Source organism: Sinocyclocheilus grahami, unplaced genomic scaffold, assembly GCF_001515645.1.
Source record: "Sinocyclocheilus grahami isolate Dianchi unplaced genomic scaffold, SAMN03320097.WGS_v1.1 scaffold1051.1, whole genome shotgun sequence".
Lineage (NCBI taxonomy): Eukaryota > Metazoa > Chordata > Actinopteri > Cypriniformes > Cyprinidae > Sinocyclocheilus > Sinocyclocheilus grahami.
Window position 1 is genome coordinate 329977 of NW_015506230.1, and position 18064 is coordinate 348040.

At 36.9% G+C, this 18064-nt stretch overlaps 1 protein-coding gene and 1 pseudogene across 1 annotated transcript; one reads left to right on the forward strand and one right to left on the reverse strand.

Moving 5' to 3' along the window:
• Positions 1 to 3855, reverse strand: LOC107566153 (tripartite motif-containing protein 16-like protein). Its single transcript, XM_016251526.1, has 6 exons — positions 3459 to 3855; positions 2677 to 2772; positions 2302 to 2535; positions 2060 to 2219; positions 781 to 840; positions 1 to 693 (listed from the first exon to the last, which is right to left on the reverse strand). Exons 1-6 carry the CDS (start codon positions 3795 to 3797, stop codon positions 161 to 163), a joined length of 1422 nt encoding a protein of 473 aa, XP_016107012.1. The 5' UTR covers positions 3798 to 3855; the 3' UTR covers positions 1 to 160.
• An 807-nt stretch (positions 3856 to 4662) lies between these two features.
• LOC107566154 (NAD-dependent protein deacylase sirtuin-5, mitochondrial-like) lies at positions 4663 to 16168 on the forward strand (annotated as a pseudogene).
• The last annotated feature ends 1896 nt before the right edge of the window (positions 16169 to 18064 follow it).

Below are 18064 nucleotides of genomic sequence, written 5' to 3' on the forward strand. Positions count from 1 at the left end.
CTTATACGCTTTAGAAGCATTTTTATTGTTAGTTGATGTGAACTAATGTAGTTAACTAATATTAACCAATGGAACCTTATTGTAAAGTATTACCCATCCTCTAATACTTCATACATTTCTAATAACTGCCCAGGAACTGAATAAACTCCATTTCATGCCACTAAAGTGGAAAACAAAGTCTCATACTAGACCCGGTGTTAATCCTGAAGCTAGGATAGAGCGGTTGAGTAAATGTAGTCTGAATGATGTGGATGAGATTCATTGAGTCTGTGATGCTGTAAAACGCCAAAATCCCTGCAGAGAAATCGACATAAACGCCAGTCCTGCCAGCCCACTGCATTTTGGAAATCTTAGTTTCCCGTCCATTGTGCCAGAATGCATACATATCCTCAGAGCACACCAGACTCCAGGACTGGGCGTTTTGTCCAAATGCACACAGGGTGCTCTTTCCTTTCCTGCTGATGTCCTCATAGGACACTGCAATGTGCACGGGACCCTTCCCGCTCCACTCTGCCTCGAAGTAACATCGGCCGGACACGCTCTCCCTGCACAGGACCTGGTAATAGCTGTCAAACCTCTCTGGGTGGTCAGGAACAGACAGAGAGGTTTTGCTGCACGTCACCTCTCCAGTCTCTGAGGAAACGCTGAGGTTTCTGTGAGCCGTGTTCAGGTCTAGAGTCAGGGGACCCGAATCTGAAATCCAGAGACACAAGACATGGATTAACATACACAGTAATTCTGTTGTCGATTGTGTTGTTTGCATGTGTGTGTGTTACTCACATTCCAAAAATTGCTCTCTGATTTTAGGTTCAGGGGTAGGAATAAACTTCAGGTTTGTCACTAATAAGATACAATGCAGGCATTTTTAATATTCATGCTTATTTTACTTTAATTTATTTCAATTTCTTTTAATGTTTAATAGTGTTTGGAATACTTGCAAGTATTTATTGCATACTGACAGTTCTTTAAAAATAGAAAGTGAAACCCTTCATAAACACTTCAAACAAGCGTATGCAACATTAGAAAACCTAAAATAAATATTTGCATTTTAAATTATGTTAACGATATAGTAAACATTATCACATGACCTCCTCACATGTGAGTGGTTTCCATTTAACATCTTGGAAATAAGGATTATTTTTCTTTGTTTTATTGAACTATTGATTACTGAGTTTTTAATTCAATGGTTTATCATTTAATTTTGTAAAATAAAAAAATACTACTGGCAATATTATCCAACAATGACGAATCAGATTCTGATTCACTGATCACATTGAAATCTTGAAACCACGAATTTACTCAACTCAACTTTTATTTATAAAGTACTTTCAAAACCATAAGAATGGACTAAAGTGCTGCACAGAGATAATTAAAACTCTAAAAAATAACATACAAAACCAATACCATGACACCAATATAAATCGTACAACGAAATCAATCACATTACACAGACCCACTCAAACGGCAAAAGCCTGATGAAATAAAGTCTTCAAGTTCCTTTTAAGAATGTCCATATAGTTGACGAAGACTTTATGAATAGTGGCAAGGCATTCCAAAGTGTAGGAGCAGCAACTGAAAAGGTGATCTCCACTACGCCTTAAACGAGACCGTGGAACAGTTAAGAGCAAATTCTGAGAAGAGCGCAGATGACGTTGAGATTGGTAAGGAGACAGCATGTCTTTTATGTACTCAGGAGCCTGATTGTGCAATGCTTTGTATACACAATCAGTGTACAAAGCAAATAATTTACAGTATTAAGTAAATTAAGAATACATTAAGAAAGTTTTTAAAAATTACTGTGAAAAAAATGCATGCTGGGCTATTTTCTGCCGAATTACTGCGACTCAACAGCAGAATGCTGCTAACAACAGTCATTTACAGCTCTTTTTTTACTGTGAATTCACTTTATAAAGCTGTCATTAACCAGTTGGACACAAGAAAAGTCCTACTGTGGAATTACTATTAAAGTAATGTAATTATTAACCTGGAATATACGGTCATTTTACACTGAAATTTTTAGTTAGCATGCTATTTCAAACATATTCATATGATGACTTACCTTTTTTTGATAATTTCTCCAATTTCTTCTGGCACAGATCTTTAATGTCCTCACTCAGATATGTGAGTTTTGTTGACGCCATCTCAAAAGAGAAGTCCGGATTGACTAGAACTGCAGGAGAGGTCACCAACTCCGGCTGACTACACAGTGCTTCATAACTCTGAGGAATTTAATGAAATAAACTCTCTTAGACCAAAATCACGAATGACATGTACTTTGGTGCCCAGAAGCACCGACGTTACCTTCAGGAACTGAGATTTATCATCAAGGTGTGCAAGCATGTTGTATTCAGCATCTCTCCTCTTGAACTCTGCAATCTCCTGCTCTAGTTTCTCCATAAACCCATGTGCCTCATCTAATTCCATCTGCTCCTTTGCTTTGATCATCTCTGTCACCTCAAAACACAGTGATTCAATGGACTGAATCAGCTCACTGAAGATCTTCTCTGTCTCTTCCACTGCTGCCTGGGCAGAGCTCTGTTAGACAACATACAGAACCAGAGAAGTGATGAGTCCAAGAACCTCTCTGGGTCTCTTACTAATGAAGGATCATACGTTGACCCACACTATCCCACATGTCCATTAAGATTTTCCACCTCCTGTCAGTAATAGACTCACCCTGAGAGAGATTACGGCGTGACTCAGATCCTGTAGCTCCGTCTCGCGCTCCTTTATGACCTGCTGGCATCTCCTCTGTGACTGTTTAAGCTCTTGCTGCAGACCAAAGGATACATACATGAAGAAACTTATTTTTTGAAAAAAAAACAAACAAACAAAAAACCTGCAGCACATGTGATGAGAAAAACAAGACAAAATACACTAGAATTATACATTTAAACATACCAACATGTTTCGGCTTTCAAACCTTTTTCTCCTTCATTACGCATACTATACTGGATTTCTTTTTGTTGTTTCCCAGTTGATTTATTTCACGGCTCTTGTGAGCCGAAAAGTACCAGTTTTACTTTATTTTATTTTTTCAACATTTCTTTTGTGAAGAGTTCATTTCTGATTAAGATTAATTTAGATTTTTTTTGAGACATAAAGTTACAAATCAGAAGCTGTAGTATCATAATTAAGCAAAAAAGCTGGATATATCATTATTTTGTATTATTTATTAAGGGGAAAAAAGCAGTGATGTGACTTTTATCTGTTTAATCATGTAAAACTGAATTTATGAAATGTATGTGCTATTTTTTTAGTTTGATATTTTGTTATATAATGCAATTATATTCATACATTTGAGGATTAAGTGTTAAAATACTTTTGAGGGTCAACATATATAAACTAACTGATCTTTTAATGGCCTATTGATCAAAGTTAATACAAAGCTCTTGCTATGCTTAGCTATTCTAAAGTTTTAGCATCACATTTAAAGTCAGAAGAGAAGTCAGACACACCTGACAGAACATGACCAGGTCCTGCTTTTCTTTTGCAATGACTTCATAATTCTGAACTCCAGGTATGGTGGGGGAACGCATTCCAGTCTGTCTCAGTTTCTCAACAACTTCAGCAAACAGTGTGTTTTTGTTGAGCGCAGGTCTCGGGGAGAAGGTCTGTCTGCACTCTGGACAGCTGCACAACTTCTTCTGGTTCTTCTGCTCCCAGTAGCTCTTAATGCACTCCTTACAGTAGTTGTGTCCACAAGGAATGGTCACGGGGTCCCGCAGAAGGTCCATACAGATGGGACAGCTGAACTGCTCCTGTTTGACAAAAATACCAGCTGCTTCTTCTGCCATCTTTTACAGTTAAGGTAAAAGACAGACTGTATAGCAGCTATGTGGAGAGAGTATGGCGTTTGCTTGTGCCTCCCACTATATGAGGTTGTAATGGGAGGAGTCAGCTTGTCGTGTACAGTGTGTGCCACTGTGCTCATGTTTCAGAGGAGTCACAAGCTTAATTAAGTCATTAAATCTATGTTGTTGGTGTTTTGTAATGAATATTTACATCTTTACCACAGAAAAGTGATTCACAGCTTTGAGTACACAAGTAAAGCTTCTGGAAAGATGAACCCAGGGATGATGTTGGCTCTTGGTTGTTCCAGTGCATGTCTGTTCATGTCCACTGGATGACTGCGTGCATAATGACATGTTTCATAAGATGTCTCTGGATTATATTTTAGCACTTTGGGAGATAAAGAGGGTGTGGATATTTGTAATGTAATTTGCACAAATATAAAGGGTGTGAGTAAATAAATCACGCAACTTTAAAACAAAATGACAAATAGGAATCATTGTTAAACACAACTCACAAGCACTATAAATACATACATTAAAATATATACCAAAATATATAAAAGCTAATTATAAATGGCTAATTAGAAGCAATATATTGGGAATGGATAATGGATGGGCAAAGCGGGGACAGTAGGACATCCAAAATTGTAATATCAAATTCACTTTAAATGACTTGCCAGGCTATCAATGAAATCACAAGCATCAAAGTTCTGCTGTATTTTTCATTGTGATCCAGCCACTGACAGTATTATGTTCTCCATGCTAGAGGTCGTTCTTACCATCAACGGCTGTCTTTCGGAGTGAAATACGAGTTAAATACAGTAGAATGAAAAGTGAAAAATGGGCAGGGTTTAGTGTCTAATATGAAAGTTAAGAGCAACATTTGTCGTCTTAATATGGTTCGTGTCAAAGCCGATGGCAGTGCACCCGTCTTCCATTGGCTCATGACAGCGAGTGGATGTAATAAATACATATTTCATCTTCTGCTCTGCTGGACTAAATCTACACAATCTGTGTGACAGGAGTCAGCACAACACACGCAGGTAACTGTTACTTTCCTTTCATTCTGTTAGATAGCTGTGCGTTTACAGTCATGTGGCAAAGCATCAGCATGCGTTGCACATTTACTGCTGCTTTGTTGTCCACGTTTGACCTGTCAAGTGGTTTCCAAATTATAAACGAGTTAACGTTAATAGACTTATTTGATAGCAGTAAACTATTGTGCACTTGAACTTGCGAAGTTAGCGTCTCTGCAGAGCTGTGGTCATTTTACAAGGTCCTTCAAGGTCCACATACTGTATGTTTATTAAAGTTTTACTTTTATTTGCACCATCCCAGTTCTGTCCTCTTTTCATGTTCCTGTGACCCTGCAATAGTGCCACGAGTCTCGTGCATACACACACACACACACACACACACACACACACACACATATATATATATATATATATATATATATATACTGTAGCGTCTGTTATGTAGTATGTTAGACTAGTTTAAATGTTTATGTAGTTAATAAAGTCTTACTTGTAGCACACTTGACATTTTTCATTGTTTGCTCATAACTGGAGTCACTTAATCATGCAGATTTATGCTACAAGCTCAGTGTAGAATTGTACAGTATGAAAGTTATTTCCCTTAACCAGGAAATTAACGTTCTTAGAATTGACAGACAGTTGACCCTGAGAGGTCAAGTAAATATCTTCAGCGGATCTAAATATTTTATAATTAATTATAACTAGTTATGATTAATTATTCATATTTCCCCATGAGCTGATTCGCTACAATACAGTATATATATATTAGGGAACTATGTCAAATCAGTATTAGAATACTACTGGGTACACCATACCAGATATTCAGAGATATGCTCAGGTCAAGCAGGCACTTAATTTGTGATTTTAACTTGATTATATTAATTAACTTAATTATTTACACATTGGCAAGAAAATGAACAGGATGAAATGTAATAGGTTGTAAATAATGAAATAAACATGGATCTTAACAGAATGGAAATAAAAGCTTACACTGGGGTGTCAAATTTAAGTTAATTTTATTAATATGATCAAAAGTTGTTTTAAAAATATCTTACAGGTTTATGTCATTTTATCAAACAGAGCCACGTGTTTTAAAGTGTGACAAACCAGCTAACAAGTCAAACCTCACTGAATTAATCAAGCCATATCAATACTTACAGATGTTTGTTGTTATTTCACACAAAAAAATAAGTAAAATTGAGGACATGGGAAAAGACTGTGACACGATTACAGGTAGAACAATATTCTCAGTAACCATTATAAACCATATTCCCAAAACATCTCTGGTTTGAAATAGTTTAGTAGTTACAATATTTAAAATTCACCCATACTGTAAGTTCACTTAATTATTATATTGTTATAAAACAAACAAATATGATTTTTAAGATGTGTGTATTTAAGATGTATGACATGAAAACATACTGCATAACAGCAATGGCCCACAAGTCAGTATTTACGCTCAGTTATTTCCTTAAGTGTCTCTTATGTAAAAGCCATTTTATAATTTTTTTTCCAAAATTTGGTGTTTTCTGTTTTCATATTTCTGGATTGAAGTTAAATGGTTTAATTACATTGTTAATTTAAAATCTTAACTTTAACAATGTATTAAATCTTTTAAAATGTATATTTAAATAAATATTTAGTACATATATTGTATATAAAAAATAGCATTTTTATTATCTTTTTTCTTTTATTTATATATATATTATAAATAGAAATAAATTATAAATAACAAAAAAACTAACAAACAAACAATATTTTAAAATGTAGTCAAATGAAAATATAAGAACAGAACATTTTTATTTTGTTTTGTATTTTTTGTCAATAAAAGCACTGCACAACAGATGTTTTTTTTATGTTTATTATAAATAGTGATCTATTTTATAACTCATAACTCATAAGTCATAATAGTAATATGTATTATAGCCTAATTTCTTCAAGTTAAAGTGAAACTTTTATTATAAATAATAAAGTTTTTGTTGCTTTGTGATAATATGAATAGAAGGATATCATTCCAGAATTTCCCAACCTGTCAGACTGCTTCCTGGACACGCCTCCTTTTCTAGCAAAGGAACAGCTCCTTACAGAAAGAGGAAGTGCTTTAATCTCATTCTCTTATTTATGCTCAGGTCAAGCAGGCACTTAATTTGTGATTTTAACTTGATTATATTAATTAACTTAATTATTTACACATTGGCAAGAAAATGAACAGGATGAAATGTAATAGGTTGTAAATAATGAAATAAACATGGATCTTAACAGAATGGAAATTACACTGGGGTGTCAAATTTAAGTTAATTTTATTAATATTATCAAAAGTTGTTTTAAAAATATCTTACAGGTTTACATTGTTTGCTCATAACTGGAGTCACTTAATCATGCAGATTTATGCTACAAGCTCAGTGTAGAATTGTACAGTATGAAAGTTATTTCCCTTAACCAGGAAATTAACGTTCTTAGAATTGACAGACAGTTGACCCTGAGAGGTCAAGTAAATATCTTCAGCGGATCTAAATATTTTATAATTAATTATAACTAGTTATGATTAATTATTCATATTTCCCCATGAGCTGATTCGCTACAATACAGTATATATATATTAGGGAACTATGTCAAATCAGTATTAGAATACTACTGGGTACACCATACCAGATATTCAGAGATATGCTCAGGTCAAGCAGGCACTTAATTTGTGATTTTAACTTGATTTTATTAATTAACTTAATTATTTACACATTGGCAAGAAAATGAACAGGATGAAATGTAATAGGTTGTAAATAATGAAATAAACATGGATCTTAACAGAATGGAAATAAAAGCTTACACTGGGGTGTCAAATTTAAGTTAATTTTATTAATATGAGAAATGACACTTTGCTACAATGTAAAGTAGTGAGTGTACAGCTTGTATAACAGTGTAAATTTGCTGTCCCCTCAAAATAACTCAACACACAGCCATTAATGTCTAAACCGCTGGCAGCAAAAGTGAGTACACCCTTAAGTGAAAACGTCCAAATTAGCCATTTTCTCTCCCCGATGTCATGTGACTCATTAGTGTTACAAGGTTTTAGGTGTGAAAGGGGAGCAGGTGTGTTAAATTTGGTGTTATCGCTCTCATACTGGTCATTGGAAGTTCAACATGGCACCTCATGACAAAGAACTCTCTGAGGATCTGAAAAAAAGAATTGTTGCTCTACATAAAGATGGCGTAGGCCAGGGGTAGGCAAGTTCGGTCCTAGAGAGCCGCAGTCCTGCAGAGTTCAGGGGTCAGCCTGTCAGTGCTCAGACCGTACGCCGCACACTGCATCAAATTGGTCTGCATGGCTGTCGTCCCAGAAGGAAGCCTCTTCTAAAGATGATGCACAAGAAAGCCCGCAAACAGTTTGTTGAAGACACGCAGACTAAGGACATGGATTACTGGAACCATGTCCTGTGGTCTGATGAGACCAAGATAAACTTATTTGGTTCAGATGGTGCCAAGCGTGTGTGGCGGCAACCAGGTGAGGAGTACAAAGACAAGTGTGTCTTGCCTACAGTCAAGCATGGTGGTGGGAGTGTCATGGTCAGGGGGTTGCATGAGTGCTGCCGGCACTGGGGAGCTACAGTTCATTGAGGGAACCATGAATGCCAACATGTACTGTGACATACTGAAGTAGAGCATGATCCCCTCCCTTTGGAGACTGGGCCGCAGGGAAGTATTCCAGCATGATAATGACCCCAAACACACCTCCAAGATGACCACTGCCTTGCTAAAGAAGCTGAGGGTAAAGGTGATGGATTGGCCAAGCATGTCTCCAGACCTAAACCCTATTGAGCATCTGTGGGGCATCCTCAAACGGAAGGTGGAGGAGCGCAAGGTCTCTAACATCCACCCACTCCGTGATGTCGTCATGGAGGAGTGGAAGAGGACTCCAGTGGCAACCTGTGAAGCTCTGGTGAACTCCATGCCCAAGAGGGTTAAGGCAGTGCTGGAAAATAATGGTGGCCACAAAATATTGACACTTTGGGCCCAATTTGGACATTTTCACTTAGGGGTGTACTCACTTTTGTGGCCAGCGGTTTAGACATTAATGGCTGTGTGTTGAGTTATTTTGAGGGGACAGCAAATTTACACTGTTATACAAGCTGTACACTCACTACTTTACATTGTAGCAAAGTGTCATTCCTTCAGTGTTGTCACATGAAAAGATATAATAAAATATTTACAAAAATGTGAGGGGTGTACTCACTTCTGTGAGATACTGTATATCTGCTGGTGAGTACGTTGCATTTTGGGTTGTTCATATGTTTATTTTTCGGATTTTCTAGCTGTGCAGCATGACATTTAACCCTCAATGATTGTGCGGCAGTTGACGTGTAGGGGACTGACCTCTCAGCTGTGTGTGGCAGTCAGAACTGGAGCGCTCCAAAGATGGCGAGACCAAGCTCAAGTAAAACACTTTTAAGACTATCTTCACTGTGTATGTATGGCAGTGAATGGCCTGTGAATTAAATGGTTTGCAACTTGTTTCATTTGCAGATTTAACAGAGTTTCGTGAGCATTTTGCTAAAGCCAAGCATATTGCTATCATTACGGGGGCCGGAGTGAGTGCGGAGAGTGGAGTACCAACGTTTAGAGGACAGGGGGGCTATTGAAGGAAATGGCAGGCACAGGTACACATCACACAGTTTTTACCATCTTAGTTTCGATATAGGATTTATACTAAGGTTTTTCAAACTTTTTGATGCTAGGACTCAAATATGACAATCCCTTTGTGATGATCCCTCCTCTTGATAAATATAAAGGCAGTTATATATAAAGGAGAATATTAAATGTAATATTACTTTCCAAAATTAAATAATTGGCTTTTACATTGTCAATATACTAAAACACATTGTTAAAATATTATCTTAATAAAATAAGATAATGTATGTGTTGACAATGTATGTGAGTTTAACAATTATTATTTTTATTTTAGAGAAGTATTTAGTAAAAATTTTTTTTTTAGAAAAATAAAGAATATAAATTTATTGAAATCATTTTCTTGATTTCTTAAATCTTTGGAAAGCATAATAAAATAGTATAACATTTAGTGAATGTGAATGTACAATACACAGATTTCATTAATATCTTAATTTTAACTTTGACAGCTCTAAAAAAACATGTCAAATTTTTCACGGACTTCTTACCATCCCCCTGCAGCCCTCTGTTTGAAAACCCCTGACTTATATAGTACTTGGCAGAGCACAAGCGCAAGCACAGTGACTGTAAGGTGATATCATGCTGTAATTGACAACATAAATTAGCCTAAATACACTTGTAAATGAAGAGGTAAGTTTTAGTCTTTCTTTGCTATGTAAAACGCCTCATTGAATCTGTGTGAGACTTTGAAAAGTAGTGGAAAAGGTACAGTAGGGTACCTGTTGTATATTATACTGCATGACTTTTCTTTCATTTATGATTCAGAATTATATACAAATGTGCCTGTAAAACGTAGTTTACATTTTGCATTGTAAATAATGACTGTAAACGTTCATCTGTTTGACAGCTCTGACCAAATTTGTCAGGCTACGTGTAACAGAGCATACACTGTAGTCACACCACATGTAAGCAAGCAAACATGATCATTAAATAGTATTATTATTATTAATAGTAATTAATAATAATAATAATAATAAGTATATATATATTTTTGGGGGGGGGGAGTTTGAATGTGTAACTGTGTTTTTGGGGGTGGATTATAATAATCTTTGTAATTAAATTTTAATTTAAAAAAGTTTAAATATTAAAATTAACATTTTAATCAACCTTTTAAAGTTTAATCAAATGAAAATATAACAATTTATTTACAACAAAACATTGCAGTTTTATTTTTTAAGTGCATAATTTATAAAAAAGTTCTTAATTTCACACCACATATACATAAGTAAACATTAACAATAATAATGTGTGACTGATTTTTTAGCATTTTTTGAAAGGATTGGGAGTGGATTCATTTTAATTAATCTTTGTAAGTTCATGCATTTCTCTCTTTTCGTCTCTGCCTTTTAGGATTTGGCAACGCCTGAAGCTTTCTCTCGTATGGGAATTTCTTAGTATGGGAATTTTACCATTACAGGCGCGAGGTGGGTTACACATTACTGACTAAATGGTTACCACTATCATAATGCCATTTGTTTCTTTCAGTGATCAATTCACTGTAATATTCATACATTTGATGTAGTAAAATATGTTATGTTAATTTTAAAATGAGACTATTACTTTTACTTTTTTTTCTGTATGCATGTTTTGCATCCTTAGAATTGCAGTCATGAATCTAAAAGATCCTGGGCCCTCATTTATCAACAGTGCGTAGAAAAGGTTCTATATTTTGTCCTACCAATGAAGTTTAGAATGTGCCTAAGTACAAGAAAATCCGTATTTATCAAACGTGTCGTGCGCACGTAGTTCTTACGCACATGAGTAAGCAATCATTGTTGATAAATCCCACATGTGCGTAAGTAACATGCTCGTTCACGGTCATTTGCTTTCGGAAATGCCTCCAATGAACCATATAAATCACGTGAATGTATGTGTCCTCACCGAAATCGTGGCAAAGAAAGCGGTACCGACTGAGAAGCCATTCTGTACTCTCACTCTCAGCACAGTCTTTGAAAACGCATTCTCTGCGGAGCGCATTGTTTGCCAAGTCTTCCAATAACGCAAGATAAGCCATTGCAAACATTTGTCACAGCTGTTTTATAGGGGTTGACACCAATTAGGCAAATTGTCTGTTTAAAACCAGACAAATTATAAATTGAGTGTTTTATAATTAAAGGAAACACAGGACATGTGGATTGCTTAATGCATACTGTGACACTCTTAAATGTTTTTCTGTGTAGTGTCGCTATTCTGCCACTAGATTATCTGCGTAAGCATGCTCAAAGGTGTGCTTATATTTACACACATTTCTACGTATAAGTACAAGTTGGTAGATCCCACACTTTGCGTGAAACTTTTCTTACGCACACATCTGTGCGTACGCACTGTTGATAAATGAGGCCCCTGGAATGTCAGTATTTATTTCTGGGACTGAAATTCACACAGCATCCACAAGGGGGTGGAGTTACTTTACAATAGTAAGGTAGATGGTTATGAGATGCATGCTTGCGTTTAAAAAAAAAATCAATTGTCATTATTAATGTTGTCACAATACCAAAATTTCAGTTGTAGGTAACAATATCAAACATCACTATATTATAATTGTAAACTACAACAGAAAGATGATTATTGTTACATTTTTTACATTTTACCAGTGACTTTCAGCATCACATGTCATTATATATTTAAACACTGGGGTTGCAATTAAACAATTATTAATAATCATTAAACAACAATTAATTAATTTCAATTAATTGTATATTATTTTGCCGGTTATGCGCAGTAAGATGCCAAACCCAGCACACCTGGCTATAGCAGAGTGTGAGTCCCGTCTCAGTAAGCAGGGGCGCTCTGTTGTGATCATCACTCAGAACATCGATGAGCTGCACCATAGTGCTGATTCCAAACATGTCTATGAAATCCACGGTGAGACAACAGCTACTCAAACCAGGACTGGAGCATGACACCATTATTGTACATTTATTATTGGTTAACATCTGATTAACAGAAATGAAAATGATAGGGCATCTATTTGGTTGGTGGGGATTTTGTCCCATCTTTCCATAAAATCATTCCTTCAAATTGAGGATATTCCCTTCAACTGATCTATCTCCCTCTCCCTCTCTCTCTCTCAAACTCTCTCTCTAGGTAGTCTATTTAAAACCCGCTGCATGAGCTGTGGAGAAGTCAAAGCCAACCACAAGAGTCCAATCTGTCCTGCTCTAGAGGGGAAAGGGTAAAAGCTCATGCAAACACATCACCATTATTTCATCAAATATTTAAACCACAAGAGACTGCACTCTATTTATTTGCTTTTCTCTTTCTTTTTTCAATTCTCAGAGAGCCTGACCCCAGTTCCAAGGATGCCAGAATACCAGTGGAGCACCTGCCCAGGTTTGTGATTGTGGGCTTTATTAAAGGGGTCATATGATGTTGCTAAAAAGAACATTATGTTGTGTATTTGGTGTAATGAAATGTGTTTATGCGGTTTAAGGTTCAAAAAACACATTCTTTTCCACATACTGTACATTATTGTTTCTCCTCTATGCCCCGCCTTTCTGAAACGCGTCGATTTTTATAAATCTCATCGGTCTGAAAAGTGAGGTGTGCTCTGATTGACCAGCTATCCAGTGCATTGTGATTGGTCGAATACCTCAAGCGTGTGACGGAAATGTTACGCGCCTTACCATACTGTGATGCTGTGTCCTAGCCGGAGCGATGAGAAAAAAACATTAAAACCCATTATAAACGAGGCATTTGTTGCATCCAGTGGGGACATAATTACGGATTATAATGACTTATACTGTCTTTTTACGCATTGCATCGCGCCGCGTAAACATAAAACCATGTCTGCATTTGTGATCGGAGAAACGACAAACAACAAGCGCTACTCTACACTGCCCAAAAAACTCGCTTTTGAATCATCAGTGGCAAATTCTTTCAATTAAAACGTACTTACAGTCTGTGAGTCAGAACAACCGGCATTGTAGTCTACTCTCCCAGGATCTGGAAACAGTCCTCCATAAAATGTGCTGCACACATCTGAATATTTGGGTTGAAGTGTTCTGGAACAGTGTTGTAAATACAACGTAACCACTGATTTCTAGTCTTGTCCTCTTTTGGAAGACCAATCAAAGTAGTTTCGCTTTCACAACGAAACACACAGCGTCACACACGGCGGGCTTGAGTGAGCGGAGGCCGGTGGGCTTGAGAACGGCGTGGCCGGCGGATTCGACGAAGGAGCGGCCGGCGGGCTTACGGTAGCCACATGTGACGACCCCGGGCTGGACTCTGCTTCATCCACGGTGAAAGCTGATCCGGTGATCCACAGCGCGAAGTTGATGTATTTCCTCAGCGACCAGCACAGATCAGCTCTAGGCATGACGAAGCGGATATCGTCCTCTTTTGGAAGACCAATCAAAGTAGTTTCGCTTTCCCAAAAAACACAGTGTCTTCACGACATGGCGGCAGCAAAAATACTACAGCGAGAATAAAAGTTACGCCTTCTTTCTTTGCGTGAACATTTGGGCAGCATTATGCAAATCTTCCCACATCGTGACATAGACATGTGGGGGCGTGTTAGAATGAGCCATATTAGGTAGGCGTTGTTGACTCTTAACTTTTATAAAGACTATCTCTTTGATCTTTGTAGCTTTACAGATCTTCTTTATGCACCAAGAGCTTGTAACACTCCAAAGAGAAAGGAAAAATGTAAATCGCATCATATGACCCCTTTAAATGCAGATCAGTAGATTTTGCTGATTAGTCAGAAAATGCGAGACTTTGTTAAATACAGCTATTTTACCAGGTGCCATTCCATTATGAAATGATGAGAAATGTTTCTTGAGCACCGATATTATACTGTACGCATAGCAGAATGATTTCTGACGGATCCTGTGACACTGAAGACTGGAGTAATGGCTGCTGAAAATTCTGCTTTGCATGACAAGAATAAATTACATTTTTAAATATATTAAAATACAAAACTGTAATGTTAAATTGTAATAACCTCAACAACCGTTATAGCTGGACTTCATGGGGCAATTTATAAAAAAAGATGTAAGGATCAAAAGAGAAATAACTTGAATAGTAACACTTTTCTCCAACAGTAGGCAGCATATATCCAGGTGTCTAATGATTCATGTTCAAAGATGTTAGTTTTGTACTTTGTGGTTATAGGTGTGACAGGAGTGGCTGTAACGGATTGCTGAGGCCTCATGTGGTTTGGTTTGGAGAGACTCTGGATTCAGATATTCTCACCGCTGTGGAGCAGGAGCTGGAAATATGTGATCTCTGCTTAGTTGTGAGTAATAACAGATTAATGCATGAAACTCTATTACAGAACCTAGTGAGCTGCTAGAAAGGATTTTAAGGCATCAAGAATATGCCAGAACTTAGGCTGCAATTTTTATTCTGCCATCTATAATACCTTATTTTATTGAAATCCAAAATTGGCGTCACGTTATTATTTTTAGCTTACTGAAGTATTGAGTTGTTAGCTTAGCAACAGGCTAACACCAAACTCCATTTGAATCAATTACCAGAGATCAGTTCTACACAAACAGTCAGTAAATTTCACAAGCTTTCAGCATGCAAAATAGCTTAATTTCAAAACAGACATTGCTGAAAGGAAAGCTATTTAGCAGTTTATTAAGTAAGTCAGATGTAGATTTAGTAACTGCTTTGAGGAATTTTGTGAATTGATTCAAAACAGTATTATTATTTTAATTATTTTAATATGAGTTAAAATTAATCATTTAAAGAAGCTGCTCAAATGGGTCATTTGTTCATGAATCGGACATCACTGGAGTTCTAAGTTTGTTTTTTTCGTGCAGCTCGCGAGGTGCCCAGTCTTTTTATCACATCACATTCAATTCAGACTGCTAAATTACACTTACAATTCGAGTAAATGTGATTTATGTTTTTTAGACTGTGACTCTAGAGATTCAGCATTGCAGGAAACCCTGGCATAACCGCAACAGAAACAATACTCTAAAATACTATTTAAAAAAAATTATACCGGTTAACATATTTCTGCTGTTTTGAACATAGGTTTGCGAGGTCTGTGACTAAGAAGGTAGCTGCCTGTTTTGGAACGGAGCGTAAATGTCTGCCTAAAATATTTACAACACAATATTGTTAATCCCTCATACAGATGAGCGTGTGCTGACAGCTTTACGTAAAGAATTTGTCAGCTCTGACTGTATTCTGTGTTTGTCTATTTTTTGTTTTCATGTCTCTAGGTGGGCACCTCCTCCGTAGTTTACCCAGCAGCTATGTTCGCTCCTCAGGTGGCAGGTAGAGGAGTGCCTGTAACTGAATTCAACATGGAGTGCACACCTGCTACTAAGCGCTTTAAGTAAGACATAAAAATACACAAACTATCACTTTACATGAGTCACAGAGATGCCTCTCAGTCAGCCCATTCAACAGGATAACGCATAGCTGCTCTATTGCACACAAGCCTCCACATGTGCTCTGACTCTAAGTGACGTGTCTCACTGTCGCATTTGAGCAAACACTGAACAGTAGATTTCACAAAACAAATTGAACACCTGCGTGTGGTTTATTTGAGATGTATTTCCACCAACAGATATCACTTTGAGGGTCCTTGTGGTGTCACACTGCCTCCCGCCCTGGAACGGCACGAGAGCGAGGCCATTTAAGGAGAAAGAAGGCATGACCCATTCGTTCATGCCCACTGCATAGAGCACTTAAACTGAGAGCACGTGGGATTGGTTCATGCCTTCATGTGATTGGTTTTCTTATGCTTTTGTGTGCTGTGAAGATTTACTGCAAAACTGGGCTGAAATTAAATTTTAAATAGTGTCTTTGAGTGTTTGCTTGGCCTATGTAGCAGGATTTTGTACAAGTTGTGTTTTTGGCAGTGGGTCTTAGTAGATTTTTTCCAGCTGATGCATGTGTAATTTAGATAATCTACCGTGTTTCCACAGTCATGGAACCCTGGGAATTTACAAATCATAATTTCCAGACTCAAGGAAAATAATAGTTTTAGAGTTATGGAAACTTAATGAGTAAGTTTTCAATATGATCAGCTCTGAAATATCTAATCAGCTTAAAATAACTGGCTGGAAAAATCATGGATATTGATTGGTCAAATGTTGTGGGAACCCTGAATGTAGGACTAGACACAAGTGCAATATAATGATTTTGAACGAGCTGTATCAAAATGATCACAGACAGACACAGTGGATATGAAGTCAGGAGTTTTATTTTAAATAAAATGACCATAAAATATAGTGTCCAAGGGGAATACTTGAGAACAGAGTACATTAACAGGATTTATGTACTCTCTTTATGGTTTTCCTTTAAATTCTATGGTTGGTGTTATGTCAAATTGCGATTAAATGCTTAAATAAAAAGCTCCAGGATTGCTGTATGTTTTTGTAAGACTGCACAATTTGGCCAACAATAATTATATCAATATGACTTTTAATATGATAATAATATTAATATTTTATTATGAGTATGATAGAATATATATACAGTAAATTAAATTATAATATTATTACTAAATAAAACTATTAAACTAAAGAAATGTTTCACTTAAACAGTATTTAAGAAAAATAATAACTTTATTTTATAGTACAACAGGAAAATTACAATACTAACCTTTATTATGGCAAAAAAAAAAAAAAACGCAAGGAGCCCTTAAAAGGTCTTGTTTGTTGATAAGTGCTTCTCATTACAGTTATGGAAAGATGGTTGACACATGTTGTGTTCCCAGATACACATAATAAATTACCAAAACTTGGCACATGTCGAAATTAGTTTGTTTAGAGCAGCATTTACTACAAACTGAGCCACTCTGAGACACTGAAAACACTGGATCATGGGCTGCTTGTGTGAAAATGAAGACAGTGCCTTATTTCAGTCTACACATACACATATTTATTTACATTGCAGATTTTTTTTTTTAATCGTGCTAAACGTCTCTAGGTTACGTATGTAACCATGGTTCCCTGAGGGAATGAGACATTACAGTTATGGAAAGATGGTTGACACATGTTGTGTTCCCAGATACACATAATAAATTACCAAAACTTGGCACATGTCGAAATTAGTTTGTTTAGAGCAGCATTTACTACAAACTGAGCCACTCTGAGACACTGAAAACACTGGATCATGGGCTGCTTGTGTGAAAATGAAGACAGTGCCTTATTTCAGTCTACACATACACATATTTATTTACATTGCAGATTTTTTTTTTAATCGTGCTAAACGTCTCTAGGTTATGTATGTAACCATGGTTCCCTGAGGGAATGAGACGCTGCGTCGAGATTCGCTTTGGGAACGCCCCTGCGTGACCGCGTTCTGAAGCACGTGTCCAATCCGTCCAATGGAGCAGCGAGACGTCACCAGTGGGGTGACGTAAGCACCAGAAAGCATTAAAGCGCATCCGGCCGGGTGCCACCCAGCTTCGATGAAGTAGTGCCTGCAGGGATGGAGGGAGTATGGCAAAGAGACGCAGCGTCTCGTTCCCTTGGGGAACCATGGTTACATACGTAACCTAGAGACGTTCCCCTTCAGGAACTCGAGCTGTGTCGAGATTCACTTTGGGAACGAGAATACCAACTGCGCCATACTACCAAG